The 16,727-nt window shown below is 39.5% G+C and overlaps 1 protein-coding gene across 2 annotated transcripts in view; it reads right to left on the bottom strand.

Moving 5' to 3' along the window:
* The window catches only part of FBN1 (fibrillin 1), a gene marked incomplete at its 3' end in the record, with an annotated part of 155,799 nt that overhangs the window by 36,670 nt on the left and 102,402 nt on the right, over positions 1–16,727 (bottom strand). For both annotated transcript variants that reach the window (XM_082005259.1, XM_082005260.1), the window contains exons 29-34: positions 15,960–16,082; positions 12,250–12,375; positions 11,286–11,411; positions 3,305–3,427; positions 2,617–2,739; positions 684–809 (exon numbers count right to left, since the gene is read on the bottom strand). In XM_082005259.1, the coding sequence (XP_081861385.1) occupies positions 684–809; positions 2,617–2,739; positions 3,305–3,427; positions 11,286–11,411; positions 12,250–12,375; positions 15,960–16,082 (747 nt within the window). The remainder of the gene's footprint in view (positions 1–683; positions 810–2,616; positions 2,740–3,304; positions 3,428–11,285; positions 11,412–12,249; positions 12,376–15,959; positions 16,083–16,727) is intronic.

Here is a 16,727-nt window from a genome sequence, read left to right as displayed (position 1 = left end):
TGCTGCTTCTTGACTGACTTAACCGATTAGTGTTACATCAACTGAGGATTTCAAATGTTACAATCAAATACATGACCTTAATCATGTTGGTAACATGTTTATTACTTCATATTTGTGAATCTTTGCATATGCAAATCTCTTATGAACAAGCTGTAAACAGTTAACTGACAACTCACTTTCAAAACTGAACAGAGACTCATGGGATTGCTTTTTTTTGGTGGTCGTATAAACTTTCTGCAAGGCTTCAAACTCTGATTCTACACCTCACAGACGCCCTCAAAGCAAGTTCATTGTATTAGCTAGCAAATCAGTGTTTTTCAGCTTCATATACACCAAGGCAAAAGTAACAACTTTTTCTGTTTAAAAGTTTCATAAAATGAAGAACTGGGTACAAATGACTGAGGTGAAATCGCAGCTGACAGCGCCATTTGGACCACCAATCAGATCCACAAATAATGTCATAAGAGAGGCCCCAAAAAACTGTTCTCTCTATATACAATAGGTAGATGAACACCTAGAGGCCCATAAAAAACGTATAAACTGAAAAAAAAGCAACTACTATTGGCAATTTTCATGCAGTTCTCAATACAACCACAACTGCAACCAACTGTAAAATTTTTCAAACATAAAATACTATTAAGGCAGAATTTGTTGAGTGTTGTTTAAAGCTTACAGAGAATTACCTTCACATGCCTTCCCATCTGGACTTGGCAAAAATCCCATATCACATTCACAGCGATATCCTCCAGGGGCATTGAGGCACTGCCCATTTTCACAGAGATTCAAGTTTTCTGAGCATTCATCGAGGTCTGTAAAAGCAAGAGAAATTGCAGGTTTACAAATAAACATGGCTTTCTCACTGACATTTGTTTCAGCTGAAGCATGCAGTGTTCCGAGGATTTTAATTATTCTATTAGCTCTGAACACCTGCAGAATAAAGTGCAATCTATTTATGTGCAGAGGCTGTTACACATAACAGCTTGGTATATTTCTGGCATATTGACAATACAGCTTCTAATCAAAAGGAAAATCAGAGAGAGGCACAGACTCCTAAAGTAGCTACAGTTACTAATAATTGGAGGCAGTACACAGGGTCAAATTTAGACTCAGAATGAGCACGTGAATTTTATTATTGTTATTGTTTCTATTACAGCAAAGCCTAGAGGCAGCAATTGAAAAAAGAGGTTTACTGTGCAATGAGCAAACATACGGTAATAGGCAGTCTCCATGCCAAACATACAAAGCATTGACCAAAAGTGGCACTGAGGTGAAAATAACTATCAAAATTAAACTGCAGGTTAACAGCTGCTGAGAAAAACAGCCTTGCTACCGGACTACACTGCCCTTCAGATAGACTGTGGCCCTTACTCTCTAGCTTCAATTTTATACATCACAAAAATGTATATATGCCCTCCTTGTTCCAACAGAGTCTCGCTGGCAGTGTGACCTTGTAAAAGTCCATGGCTGGCAAATGAAAGGTAGTACCTAGCAGGGTGAATGCTGCATGCTTTGGCATAGGGCCTACAGAACACTTGCATGCCCTAGTTTGAGCCCCAGCCACCTCTTGAATCCATGAACAATAAAGTATCCAAATTAAAAAAAAAAAAAAAAGTTCTACTGAATGCAGAAACTCCGTAAGCACTCCATTTGAAAGATCTGATTTATAGACTCCCGGAAATCATCATATAGGAAATTAACAAAAAGCACTGGGTTATGAAGGCCACTAAGGAAGTTCAATCAGATTCAAGAGTAAATTATAGGGAGAGAATTAAACACAATCTGAGAGTCCATTTATAATTTGGAATGATTCAAATTCAGCCTTAAACCTGCTGAGCCAGATTCTCAGATGCCATAAAAACCTGCTGTAGTTGATAGAGTGCTGCCAATTTGCACCAGCTAAAGACCTGTCCCACCAGCTATCACATGGCTTTATTCCAAACAGGGTCACTCTCCACGTAGCATCACCAGCAACACCAATATCCTTAGTGTAATAGCAGGGCTCCTGATGACTAAGCTTACAGGAGCTAATCTTTTCTTTAAAGCAGAAGACTGAAGTGTGAGTGGGAAACATCTCTCTAGCAATGTCTTATAATCACAGTTTATAAAACGAGGCTTCAGAAGCAGCTACTTTCATCATTCTACATGTCAGCACTGTATCCTGACACCATCTCAGGATGATGCAGTGAAGAGGCCAGACAGCACATACTCACTTGTGGAAAGAACAAACACTTTTAAGCAATTTTATGAAATAATTTTAATGCATGTGCCCTATCATTTAAATACTAAGGTGGGTAGCCAATGACTGGTTTACTAACTAGCCAAATTATCTGATCAAGCATTGTTTTAATAATTTCGTCATCCACTCCAAATTACAAGAAAATCTCAATGAAAACTTGAATTTTATCAAGTGGAAGAAGTGACTGCTTTAGACTAGGTACAATACACAGTATTTCTTTCAAGTTATGGCAACTTAGGTGAAGTAGAAGACAATGGAAGACGACATACTAGAGAATAATTTCAAATGTTTAAAAGCTCTTTTTGTGCATTGAATCGTAGACTAACTTAGGTTGCAAGTGACCACCGGAGGTGATCCAATGCCTTCCTAAGAAAGCTCACCTGTACAAGTGAAGCCATCCCCAGTATAACCTTCTTTACACAGGCAGCGGTAAGAGCCCATTGTATTCTTGCAGTCAGCATGTGGGCTGCACATGTGGGTTCCATTGGAGCACTCATCCAGGTCTTTAAAATAATAAAAAAGAAAAAAAAAAACCAACAGAAAAAAACAACATTAGTTTAAAAAAACACACCATGAATACAAACTTTAAATAACGTATGGCACACAGAAGCTCTACTTTAAATAATCTTCTATAATAAAACCCACACATATATGGGGTCATCTCACTGGAAAAGCAGGCACAGCTTATTTGCAGCCCAACAAAGAAGTCTGACAAGGTAACTGTGAATGAGGAAGCTGCAGGGCACTCTCAAAACTAAGACCTGTATCATGTTTTCACGGGGAGCACCAGGAGACCTCTCGCTGCCCCCCATCAGCTGCCCTCAAGGGCACAGCATCTCTCTCCGTGGTCCAGTCTGTTTTCACCATCTCACAAGCCAAACATAATGCTAATTTCACAATTACCGTGGCGAAGAACGTGTCCTCCAACAGATCATGTCAAATTGACCTAACAAGCTTGATAACCATTTGTCTTCTCAATTTGTAGGCGTGGTATTGTTTTTTTCAGAATTGCTAAGACCCAGTTTTGGTCTGACCTTACAAATAAATACAAATGCATATGACCCTCACCTGTGCACTTGATACCGTTTCCAATCCAGCCAGGGCTGCAGCTACATTTGAAACTTCCTGCTGTGTTTGTACATATAGCGTGTCTATCGCAGTTATGGGCTCCAATTTCACACTCATTGATATCTGTAAAAACACAGAAATGCTTGAAGAGCTCATAGATCAAACTTTCTCACATCCAGATAACAGATAACCAGAATTTCTCAAGACAATGTGAACATGAAAGCAAGCCTGCATTTCTTTATAATATGACATTTAAAAATGAAGCAGAAGAGAAATAAAATCACAAGAAAGAAAAGCAGAGAAGCATGTAGCATATTTCAAACATGTGCTGTCCTACTATTTTTCTGATAGGCATATAAAGCAGTACTTTTGCAGTTCACTCCAAAGCCTGATAACTTTTATATTCAAGAAGAAAAACAGTAAACTCGCGTTTTCCTTCTTTTTCTGACTGGTGCGCCCAGAAAGCATTCGAGGCCACAGCCTTTGTGAAAAAGAGGACTAGCAGGTGTTCAGCATCTTGGGATGTATGTTTGACAAGCAGCTTTGCAATAGGTTATAAGTCAAATTTGATGACTAAGAGCTGGTGTGAAGACCTGGTGCTCTCCTGACAATAGAGAGATACCACTACAATGTACTGGCTTGCATTTTGACCACACCTTAACACGACTGAGGGAGAGAAGAAAGTTTTCCCATCTGCCCATCCTGGAGTCTGCAAAGCGTGACTCGGGTGGCTCTACACTTCATGGTCTGCTAAAAGGTCGCAGAGCCAGCTCTGCTGCCCAGGGACTCCTGGAATGCAGCACCCTCACAGCCCTCACCAGGTCTGCAAGGATGCTGATGAACACCAGCTGGGCACCACCTGCAAAGTCCTCCTAGGATTATCACTAGGCAGTTAACGAAGCCAGGCTCTGCTTTGCCAGAGTCTGTGCAGAAAGTGGAGGACAGGCTGTACCACTGTATTTAATGTGATAGCTGATGGACACAAAGCTCATCAGGCATGCAGTTTATTAAGAACTTGGGAAACCTAACACAGTGGAAAAAAGACAGCATCCTTGGAGATGCCAGGCAGCAAGTCATCCAATCTTCAACATATGTATTTGTCCCAGCACATCCTATTTCAGTACTTGCTATTTTCACCTTATTTTCAGTCTTCAGTATTCTCTGGCAATGTCAAAATGTATAGACAGAAAAAAACAAACTGAACTCCATTCTTCCTTGTCACAAAACAATATTAATGCCCCATGTAAGTACTTGGAGAATGTATAAACTCAAAGGCAAAGTTTTCAGAAATTATTACTGGCAACTAAAACAAAACTGGCAGGTATTTTCTTACACATCTTAACCATTTCCTTTGTAACCCTTTCTTAGGTTTTTCTGTCCATCCTTCTTTAGACAAAAAGGCTGTGTCCTTCCTCTATGCCCTGTAAATATATTTTATCTTTTCACAAAGGCTACATGTGACTCGGAAGCAGACAACATAAGTCTGTCATCCTACAATTAAATACTCAAGTCCAGAAATTACCCAAACCCATTGTTGGTTTGGGGTTTTTTTTGTTTGTTTGGTTTTGTGGGGTTTTTTTGTTTGGTTGGTTTTTTTAAGTCTGTATAGTGGAATTACATCCAATACTTTCTGGGTTTCTTCTAAATGAGGCATCACTCTGAATCAAAACCCCAGACATGAGTATTCCCATAATTTGAATGCTGAAGGCTAGATATAGATCTAAATCTGGCAGCTGGAATCTACTATTAACGAATGTTGACTGCACCAACAAGCCTGAAAACATGCAAATGGACACTTACTTTCTAAAACTTAAAAAAAAGGGTCGAAGCAGATAATCTCAGAGCATATTTGCCTTTAGCATGTGCAGAAACTCATATGAAGATAACATCACCCTGAACAGGAAGCTAGTGTCTGTCAAAAATCCTAAGGGTGGCCAGAAAAAAACCTCATTTTGGCTTGGACTGAAGGGAACGACTAGAAGGAATTTCGAGAGGTCAGCTACAATATACATTGACATAAAAAAGCTGAGGCAAACACTCTATATTTTAACCTTCACATGATTTTAAAACCCAAACTATTAAACCACTGCTAACATTAAGATTGCACTATATTTGATTATTTGATGCTTTGAAACATACAAACAATCACATGCTTCCTTATACCCTGCGGAGCACAACAAAACAACACAGAAAACATCATCAGTGGAGAGATTTCTGCCAAGAATTTTTTTAAACCACCAGCAAACACAAACAGAAACTTTCATGCAACATCTACACCGCAATGAAGTCATGCTCAGGCTCAAATTTAAGGCAAGCTAAACCAAATTTTTAACTCTACATAAAGAGACTGTGAACTTGATCCCAACCCACCTCACGCTGACCTGCTAACGCTTTGCACCTGAAAGCCCCCATTAACATCTCTTGGCGGAACAGCAGCACTGTGACACTGGTGCCCTTGCACTGGACACTTGTTCCCTCGTCAGCTGTTTGACACACACTCCAAAAAGCTTGGAATCTTCTGCAGGATGAAAGTTGCGAGCACAAATCTATATCCAAACATGGGTATTTATAATGGGATCAGCTTTCTCAGAGATCATCCACTGAAATGCCATTCCACTTGCTTTGAACAAAATCCTGAAATCCTTTTCAGCTTTTTTCCAGGAAAAAATTCAATAGATTTCAATGCTTTTTGCCTGGGTAAAGATCAAAATAGGGAATGAAAAATATATTTTCTAATACCACCTACCTTTACAGGGATGTTTCAGGGCTTATTTCATTGATGCATGGAAGGTTCTCAGATACTTAAATGAAAGCTGGCTTTGTCCCAGATTTTACTTATTTTCAAAGCTATCTGTGTTTAACTCAGATGTTGCTTTGCTATAATCCCTATTCTCTCCTTTCATTGCACAGCTGAGTTATAAGCCTAAATTTATTGCATTGCAATTATTTCCAAGGCAAAAGAGATCTCAGACCAAACACAGTCCTGTGTAAATGGGGCAATGAAATCAATGGAATTTATGCCTGCTTATACTGGAGCTTAATATGGATTTATGTTGCCATAAGTATTGAATTATGACTTCACAGAATGAAACAAAAAGAAGTTGAGCTCTGTAGGGGAAAAATTAACTCAACATAAGTATCTTCAATAAGAGCAAGAGTCCAGATTGTGCTGTCTGCATGGCACTACAAATAGTACTACACTCTTCAAATACTCCCAACTATTTTCATACAATTGTTTGAAGAGAAAGGCATTACTCAGTCTGAGTAAAGGTATCATGACCCAAAGAGCACACAGGAGGACACTACTCAAGTCAGCGTTTCACACAATGATAGCCTATTCCCATTGACTTCAGGGGGATTTTCACTAAAGAGTAAAGGAGTGAGTCACTGATTTATATCAACCTTCTCCTTCTGCCTCCAGTATGAGGCCGTGACAAGCCAAGGAAAATAAAGACATTCCAATCTGAGACTGACACTGCATCCTTAGCCGGTCCCATTGTGCCCCAGTCCTGCTGCACACATGTTCTCAGCTTTGTAATTGCACAACTTCCACTAATACTAAGGGAGTTGTCTGCCTACAACAGATGAGAATACGCATGATAAATAATATGCAGATCTGACATCATAACAATCCCAAGCACTCTGGGGAAGAAAAACTGTCAGTCACTCTATTTTGTTGGCTCCTTCAGTTCTCTCCTCTGGACAAATATTTTTTCCCTCAAGCCTTTGGCAATTAATAAAGCGTCTCTCCCATTAATCACAGAGGCGCAAATTTTTAGGGCCGACGATGTGCAGCAAAAATACACGTCATATATACCTGTCATGTTGGCACTATGCTTGCAAACGTGGCAACCAAAGGAACGAAACAGCTAGCCAGTATCTGCAAGGCGCATCCCTACACAGTCTGGAAGTGGATCATGTAACTCAGCCAAAGAGAAGCATGGGGATATGTCACCGTACTCTCACCTATGCTCTGGAAACACCCAAGTCACTCCTCTGCATTTGAACAGAATAAGAGTAACATTAACTCACGAAAATTCACACGTTCATCACAGGCCATGAAATGCTCAAGGTTCTGTGTGCCATTTACATTTTCTGTTAAGTTTCATCACGGCTTCAATAGTCTATAAGGATCCTTAGCAAAGTGTGAATTTAATTCAGTCTCCACCTACAAATCAGTACTGGTTGTCAGGAATTATGCAAATCCCCTAAGCATTTTCTGACTTCTTAATTTTTTTGGCATTCTCTGCATATCTGTGCATTTTATCGCGCTGACGTTTCACTGGTATTTCAAGCCTGGGCCCAATTCCCACAGGGCCAGTTGTCTCGCGGAAGTCACAATGCATTTCCTCCTCGTGGGTCGCTGCCCGTGTAATCAGGTAGGTATAAGGGATGGCTTTTAAGAGGGAGAAGACTGTGAATTTCAACTTAGTGCTCACTCAAGTAGGAAAAGATATGGAAAAGGTCCCCTATTCTGACGTCTATACCTGTAAAATTGTTTTATCTTTCAGAATCACTCTTGGGTTTTATTCAGCATACTGCACTGTAAGCACCTCTTGGGAGTTTCACATGGGGCAGCTCAGTTCTTGCCTGCTATACATCCTTACGTCATCAGCCTGGGGCACAGCATGTTATTGCTGGACAGATGCCTACTCACAAAACACTCCTTCTGTAATATCCCCATTTGGCGGGCAGCATCTTAATAATACTGCCTTCTGGTATTTGGCCTGACACAGCCAGCTCCCAGATTCATAACGGGAAATGTATTTGTTTCACTGATACAAGAACTCTCTTGTGCCATCGAGACTGAAACACAATGTATTATTAATGGCCAGAAGTCAAAGGCAGGGGAGAGAGGCAAGCACAATATACAAGTCACAAAACATTATGGACCCATTTCTGAGGGTAAATGACAGGGCTCACCTCTTCCTTTCACCGTATCAGGTGTCCTTCTCTTTATAACTATGTTATTGTCAGCCAGGCAGGTATGCAGTGTGCACTCAATCCTCCTTTATCCACTATCATCATCACTGCTGGATGACAGCAAGTAATGTTCAAGACCAAACTCTCTAGCCTCACACCCTACACCAAGGCCACAGCTGAACATCTTCCACTAGTCTTTCTCCAAATGGCACCAGCATGGTCCCCGCAGAGTCAGAGCCTGGTCTCAGTCCTTCAACTCCTTGAGCCTGCTGTGGAGAAACCCAGCTGATTTTTAAAGCACATCTTTTTTTGATCTGATGACCACCTCTGGCAACTTCTGTCACCAAGTTCACCTCATTCAGTTTAACTTTGTGAAGAGCACCCTAAGCCTGTGCTAGCACAGCTCCACCAGGAGCAAACAGGAGGTCCGCACACACAGCTGTAACTGGCAAAGATGGATGGGCAAGAGTCAGAGAAGAATTTGTTCCTCTCTGAAATACCAGAGCAAGTAAATCTAAGGCTCTACATCAACAGTGAAATATTGCAAATTTACAGGCAATACTCCAGAGTGGTGATGAATCACAAAATACAAATACAAGTGCCAATACAGGATTTCATCTCTGCACAAGTACATGTATACTTTATTGACAGAAAAAAGCAGAGACAAGATATTTGTCATAAAACTGGGCAGTCTGGAACTGGGATAGGGGAAATACTTGCAATCTTTCCTCTAGTGGCTACGTACCATTGCCTGCCTAGAAAAATCTACAATGAACTGCTCTAAGTCAGTCTTGCCACAGTTTGCCTTGTGAATGGAAATTAAACCATTTGTAGCAGTTTGCCTAAGACACCTGCATCTAAAATGTATATTTTCACATAATTTTTTAAAATTCTATTTTTGTTACTAAACTCTCCACATTCTTACTGAGAACCAAGGAGCGGGGAACTAACATCTGTGTGGGATGGGAATGTAAGTCAGTGGGTGGATTCTGAATACTGTTAAATGATTGGGGAAAAAACCATGTTTATTTGTTAAAATGGAAACAATCAGTAATGGCAAGGGAGCTGAAATATTTAGACAAAACTGTAATGGAACCCAGAGGACGTTATTTAGTTGTTCTCATGAAACAGAGAACCACCCATTCAAAGTGTTGTACACATTTTTGTAATTTTTTTTCCACAGGAGCTCCTAAAAACTGTGGATGATTTTGATCTGTCTGTAAGACAAGAATTGAATCCTTGTGTCAAGGTGCTGTTGGCAAGGTCCCTCCAGAAGAAGACTTGAAGGATGCTCTCATGGTCTCTGGTACCTGAGCCTGGGAACTTCAGCTCTGCTCTAATGCTATGCAAACATGAGGTGGGGAATTCAAAGGTCTCCGCAAGTAAATCAGACTCTTTAAAAACCACAAGGTGAGAATCTGCACACTGTAGTCACAATGGGACCTGTATCCACGTTTCTTCAGCCGGAAAGGAACCTAGAAAGTTCCTGCTCCGCTTCTTCCCTTTTCTTATTTAAATCCAAAAGATTTTGGTTATTTTATTTATTTTAAGATGGCCTCATCTCAGCTGTATCAGCATAACTGATACTTCACCTTTTTGTCTTAGACCACCAGCCTCTTTCAAATTACTGAGCCCCTACAGCATCTGTTGCAATTAAGGTGTCCTGGTGGTTTTTTTCTGGTAAGTGCCATCCTCCCTGGAGCATCAGCATATAGCCAAAAGCAGCAGAGGATGGGCTGAGGGAAAAATAAAGACGTGTGAGGCCATGGGAAACACCACACAACAGACAGTGTCCATCCAGAGGCTAGGCTTGGCCGGCACCAGGAGGGAGGGATTTCCCTGCCTCTCTGTTAACAAAAAAGGATTGCTTGGGACATTTGCCACTACCCTGCATCACATGCTGCCAAAATGGTGGCTACTTCCAGGCTCTTCCCCAGAAGCCATACCTCAGATTCTTCTCCTGCCTCCATGACCTTTCTCTGTCTTCTGCTTCTACTAGTTGCTTCATCTTCCCTGACTGCTCCTGACCATCACTCATTATGCTGAGAGTGATAGCTGCGCCATGTGTAACTGATCAGCATGAGGGTTTTCAGGTCTACAGTATTAAAGATCTTCATATAATTTAGCACAGAAACAAAGAACATTGAAATGTTGGTCTACAGGGTACAATTAGGGATTTCTTGGATTTAAGTCAGTTCATATGTAAGTCAAAGGCAGCTGTTACTAATGCACAACTATTCATCCATGGTCCAATATGCAAAGTACAACTCCAGCTCTCAGATTGTTCTATGAGAGCTGTAAAAAAACAGCTTCATATATTTGGGGCACTTACAGAAGTATATTATTAACTCTGTACAATAAAGGCAGGCTAAGAATAAGTCTCGAAAAGATTGCCAGAAATGTGTTTACCCTAAGCCTACATTAAAAATTATATTAAACATATGTTTGCACTCATATTTGGGCAAAGCCTAAGACTCTCAACACCTTGGCTTGAGACACCAGCTCTAGGATTATTCATATCATGCCCTTGGACCCTGTATGCTTCAATCTCATTTCTGTTCGTTGACAATACAGGAAATAATGCAAATTCTGATTCTGCTGATACAATGTAGTTAAGTAGCTGTATTGTTACCACTTTGCAAAACCTGAAAATACATTTTAGCACATATTTCAAGCCACCCGTGTTTGCCAAAATAATGCTTGGAACAGATACTTGTTATTTGCATGTGTAGTATACAATTAACTTCTCAAATGCACTGAGGTCCTCGGTAGTCTGTCAAGTTACAGGCAGTGGCATTTTCTGTTCTCTTAGACCAACAACAATGCAGTAACAAGCCCAATTTTGTTCCCAGTGGACACTCTGTCACTCGTTTCAGCTTAAGCAGCATCAGGCTGAATGCTGCACCACTGACATTCAGCAGAACACAAGCTCAGCAAACTTGGGTAAGAGCACAAATAAGTGAAAAGAAGCACAGTGAGAGGAGGTTTTGAACACTAGACAAAAGGGTGTGCAGACTCATGAGTTTAACTAAAAGTTAATCATAACCTTAAAACATACCTGTGCAACCAGTTGTGCCTTTCTTGCCTGAATATCCCATATCACAATGGCAGATAAATGAACCTTTTGTATTCTCACAGGTTCCACTCAGACAGATGTTTGGATGCAGATCACACTCATTAACATCTAAAAAACCCATGAATTAAGATTTATTAAATAGAATTCTTCAAAAATAAGTGGCAAAATCTCTTGAGATATGACGTTTTAGGACAAAAATGGGTCTACGTATACAAAGACAAAATTGCTTAGGTTAGTTATTCCTTACTTAGCAAACATTTCCAGGTCTGGTTTAACACTGCTATACTGCCATATGTGTATTAACATACCTTTAATTAGAACTTTCCTTAAAAATAGAGACTAAGATTCAGCATATTATGCAAAGAATGACAACTCTTTATTGATGCTTTCTATGTATACGTATGTGTGTGCATATACATTTATATCTGCATGCATACATTATCTAGTTTTGTACAAACATTTCTCCTCAAATATGCTCCAGATTTTTAATTTAAATGTGAAAATTTGGTTTTGGAGATACACTGTTTCATGACTTTCTTCTACCAAGGTACAGCACTTGAACATAGTTTTGTCTTAGAGAGAAGTTTAAATCAGCACTGGTGATTTATCTTGCTAGAAATTTTCCAAGTCACCATCCACCAGCACTTCCATTCTGCAAGCACTCTTTCATCTGAGCTGCGTAAAATCCTCACTGGAAGAGGACCCAAAGACACAACACTATAGATCATCATGTTTGCATCCCAATCTACAGGGATATCCAGAGATGACATCTGCATTTGATAAACATAGCTTGGGTAATGGGGCTGGTCCTATGGTCAGGTGGCCAAAATTAGGGCATAAGACCAATACTCTTTAAATATCATTGTCTGCCTCCTTGGAAATAGTGCCTTAATAAATAATTCTTCCCTAGTTAATGCAGATTGGAAAGTAATGTACTTTCACTTACCTATGCAAGTCTTCATGTCTTCAGATGCCATGAATCCATCATAGCAAAGACACCTGTATTCTCCTGGGATGTTTGTACACTGGCCTCCATCACAGATGTTAGGATTGTCTTCACATTCATCAATGTCTACAGGGAAAAATCAGATTAAAATATGCTATCTTTATGCAATGCAACTAACATTTTAATGCTCTGATAAATGTGATTGAATCCTTGCAAATAACTGAACGGTACATTGCACATTTGTCCTGATGAGTAAGCTCCTTATCTCCAGCTAAAGTCAGTGGCAAACATTCTCCTTTGACTCCAACAGGAACAGGAACTAACTTTGTAGGTAGAAAAGTCACTGAGAGAAAAAAAAATACAGAACCTTTGTCACACCACATGGCCACATACAGTTGGAGATTCTTGGATACAATCCATCATTGTTGAGGTCAATGGGAGCTCTGAAGTCAAATTCAGTGACAAAAATATCGGACTTTACAGAGCTTAAAAAAGCCATCGTGCATGCAGAATACCTCTACAGGTCTCAAGGGTGCTGACAAACTGGAAACACAGAGTCAAACTCATGATGGGAATAATTACAGTGCATACATTTATTTCACTACGAGGTCTTAAGGGTTTTTTTAGCATTTCAGCTGACTGGCCAGGCCAGCCATATAGTTACATCGTCTAGCATACAAATTATTTTCTCAATTAATAAAATCGACCATCACTGATTGGGACCAAGCTGCAGAAGCAGACGCTTTTTTGTATTAATGCAGCCATCCTAAGGTCTGGAATCTTTCAGAGTCCCTCTGGTTATATTAATGTTCCTTGTAAAAATCCCTAGAATCTCCCTGTGTCAGCACCAACATAGACCAGCAAGAGCAAAAATCAGAAACTCTGCCTAGTGATACCATGGGAAAAAAATCAGCACAAAAAGGACAAGATTCAGGAACCCCCTCCAAGAGAAAGGGTGTAACTCATTATCAGACCAGTCTATTGTGGATTGCAGTAATTATGCAGCTGCAGAAAATGAACTCACTTTAACTTAAAATATTATGTTCATTATTCTTCTGTATTTCTAGCAGCTAGGGCTTGTGTGGATACACAACTTCTGCAAGGAAGAAGGCTGACCAGTCCCTGTTCATCTTAACAAGCAAATAATGTTGGCATGGACATTAGCCTGGAAATGTTAATTTGGAATGGAATTTGAATTAACATGCAAAATTAAGCTCTAGAAATGGGGATAATAATGAAAGAAATAAAGAACTTTATTTACTAACCTGTCACTGTACTGATTTCACAGTTGGGGGAAAATCAGCTGACAAAGAACCTGTTGTTTCTCCTAATTGAGCTGATTATTTATGCATAACCTCACCAATTCAAACATGACCTACTACTGAACTGAACAGCATTCTTACCAGCTCAATTATCAAGAAATATACTCTGTAATGGCTTCCAGCTTTGTGTGATGTTAAAGATAAAAGACATGTTCACACAGAGAACAAACTGAAAATGTAAAATAGGTGTTTCACATAGTCAGGTCACTTTGCTACTAAACCTTGTACCATGCACAAACATCTAGCACAGTAAAACCAGATATTCAGTGCAATGAGTAAAAAAGTCACAAAATATTTTTTTTCTTGTTTTTCACTCAGTTTGGGCAGAGGCAAAATTTCAGCATGTGGATTTTAGATATTTACCAGATATTTATATATGTAATTAATATCGCTTCAAGCGATATCTCTAGATATTTTCTTAGGCGGAGTTTGACTTGACATCCAAAGGTGTCTGGTGTTTCTGCTATTTAAATCTTCTTATGTGTTCACTATTACATTCAGGTCTTTCTCAGAGGAGAGTATAAAAATGGCTGGCCTATGAATGAAATTCTGTTTTTCAGAGTCAAGGCTGTATATAAATATGGAAAAATTCACAACTAGTATCAGATGCTTTTTTATTCTTCACCGAGGTAAGATCTGCCTACAAACTTCTATGGACAAGTTTACAGTCAAGTTAACATGTGGACAAAAAAATCCCTTCCCTGCAGGAAAGGCAATTGCCTCCTCCCTTTTTAATTTTGAGAAGGCAAAGATGCTAAGTTTTCTATTCCAAAGTTTTTAGTTTAATATACAGAATGGTGCTCTAAATGATCTGCTTTGGTTTTGGGTGTAAAGATGTCTTTGGGGGGCTAAGGGCAAGCAGGAGTAAAGCACAGAACTGTTTCTAGCCAGTAGACTTGAGATCCCTAAGACTGTCGAAGTATACACTTGGGTCATTCGGTCCCCAGTCAAGCCAAGAAGATGAAAACAGAAAAGTGGCTCAGAGACCCCTGCTCCCCCTGCCACTTCCCTTACCTGTCATGTCCCTCTAATCCTGTCACTTGGGTTTAGATTTTGGCTGAGGGACAATTTTCATCAACTGGTTTTATTTTTACATTGAAAAAGTGCCCCAAACACGAATGTTTGGGCAAGTTTTTGTATGAACTTGCCTTTTCTAGAAACTTGACCTAAAGCAAACTATTTCTAATCTAGATATTTTAGGTTTTGAAATACTTAATTTCAGGGTCAGTCAAATTTGCACTTTTTCTAGTCGATTCCTTTTTTTGAACAAGGGTCCGATGCTTGCTGAAGATTGGCTACTTTACATCTTTCTGATAGTGTAAACTACAACGGGGGTGCAAACTGCATTTAACTATGCTTTAAGGCTCTTTTATCCTTTGGAATGGTAGTGAGTGGCCTCAGGGTGATTGAGACCCTGGTCAGAGGTCTACAAATATTTACAAATTCTAAATGTGAGCTCTCTCTATTAATCCAGTATAAAAAATTCTCCATTTTTTCAACTATAAAGGCAATTCTATTCCAAGGGATTAACCCTGTTGTATTTCTCATGCTCTTCAAGGAGCTCTTGGATGGAACTGGCAAACAGCTGGCAAATATTCACATGCCTCAGTGGGCCAGTGGTCATGCAGCAAGAAGTAAGAGAAGGGCAGGATAGAATTATCTTTCCAGTAACCTATGTGGAAATCATTGAATACAATTCACTTACTGGACAATTCACTCACTGGGATTATGACTCCCAGCCTCCCAAAGGAGAACACCTATTCAGCCATTACAGAACTCTGAAAATTTTCTCGCAAACCCTGTTCAGAGTGCAAGAGAGCTGCTTCCTATGACAGACTCATACTATTCAGATTTCAGTTTGTCTGAAAGTCATTCAATTTTGAAGTAATGCAGCATACTTGCATTTGACTAAACAAAGAATTAAAACCAGGAATTTTCTTCCTTGCTTAAGAGCAGATACCAAACAATGACCGAACAGGGCAACCAGCTCCTTTTCTAGCATTCTCTCTCCAATATGACCATACAGTACACATGCAGAGCATTTTGGATTATGTTTATGATGATTCTTTCCATCGACTTCAACACATTTTGTATTTGCATCTAACGTAATACCTTAAGGGAGAAAATTTCACTCCTACTGAAAAGATTAGCTTTTTGTTACCAAACTCAGAATCAACTTGTACACTTCCTGAAATTATGAAGAATCGATTCCCTTCAAAGCAATTCAGTCTGTACTTGTCCAATTTCTGATACTAATTTCCATGCATTAATTACTTTTTGTTATTATAGTACATTTGCTACAATAGCTTTAATCTCTAAAAAGAAGCTCCATTTTTAAACTATTGAAATAAACCCTCCCAGCAGAAACATTCCCAAAATCTCCCTTACCAGTACACGTCCTGTGGTCTGGCATGAGTGCAAAGCCTTGTTTACAGCTACATTCATAGCTGCCCTCTGAGTTTGTACAGAAGTTCTCACAGCCACCATTCATTATACTGCACTCATCAATATCTAAAAAGGAGAAAATTAACGTTAAAACCCACAGTACCTTTTACTTTAAAGCACATTTCAAGGATACACTTCGAGTCAGCTTTCCAGAACAGCATCAATCCAGAATCTATACTTGATATCTACACACTCCTTGAACATTCAGGTGTTTGCACAGGCATTGGGATGGATGTCAGGCAAACCAGGGAGGCAGAGATATTATCTGACTGCATATATAAATACCTCTGCAATTGTCTTTCTACATATAAAAATACCACTGTTGGGTTACCACAGTATCACCAAGGCAACAAAGTTTTTGTAAGGGTCAAGAGAAAAAATTCTCTGCTAGGCAGAATTAAAGCCAGTGGATTTTTCATGTATTTCTGTGGCACAATAAAATGTATGCATATAAAAGAGTGCACAATGCATGACAAGCTAAATGTCATTTACAAAATGTGGCTTTAAGGAAACAGTTACTGGGAAGGCCCTGTATTTGAGACAACTGCGGACCAAATTAGGAAAAATGAAATTGAACCACAATTCTACTTTACAGTCTGTCAGGAAAGCTGATTTTTAATAAAATATAGAACCTGGGATTTAACAAGGTACTCCCTTTTAACGATCAAAGTCTGAAGTCCTAGGCCATTTAAAATAGTATGCTATTTTACG

This window comes from Phaethon aethereus, assembly GCF_964289735.1.
Source record: "Phaethon aethereus genome assembly, chromosome: 12".
NCBI lineage: Eukaryota > Metazoa > Chordata > Aves > Phaethontiformes > Phaethontidae > Phaethon > Phaethon aethereus.
The sequence above is the reverse complement of the archived record's forward strand: the minus strand, read 5'-3'. Positions and strand labels throughout refer to the sequence as shown.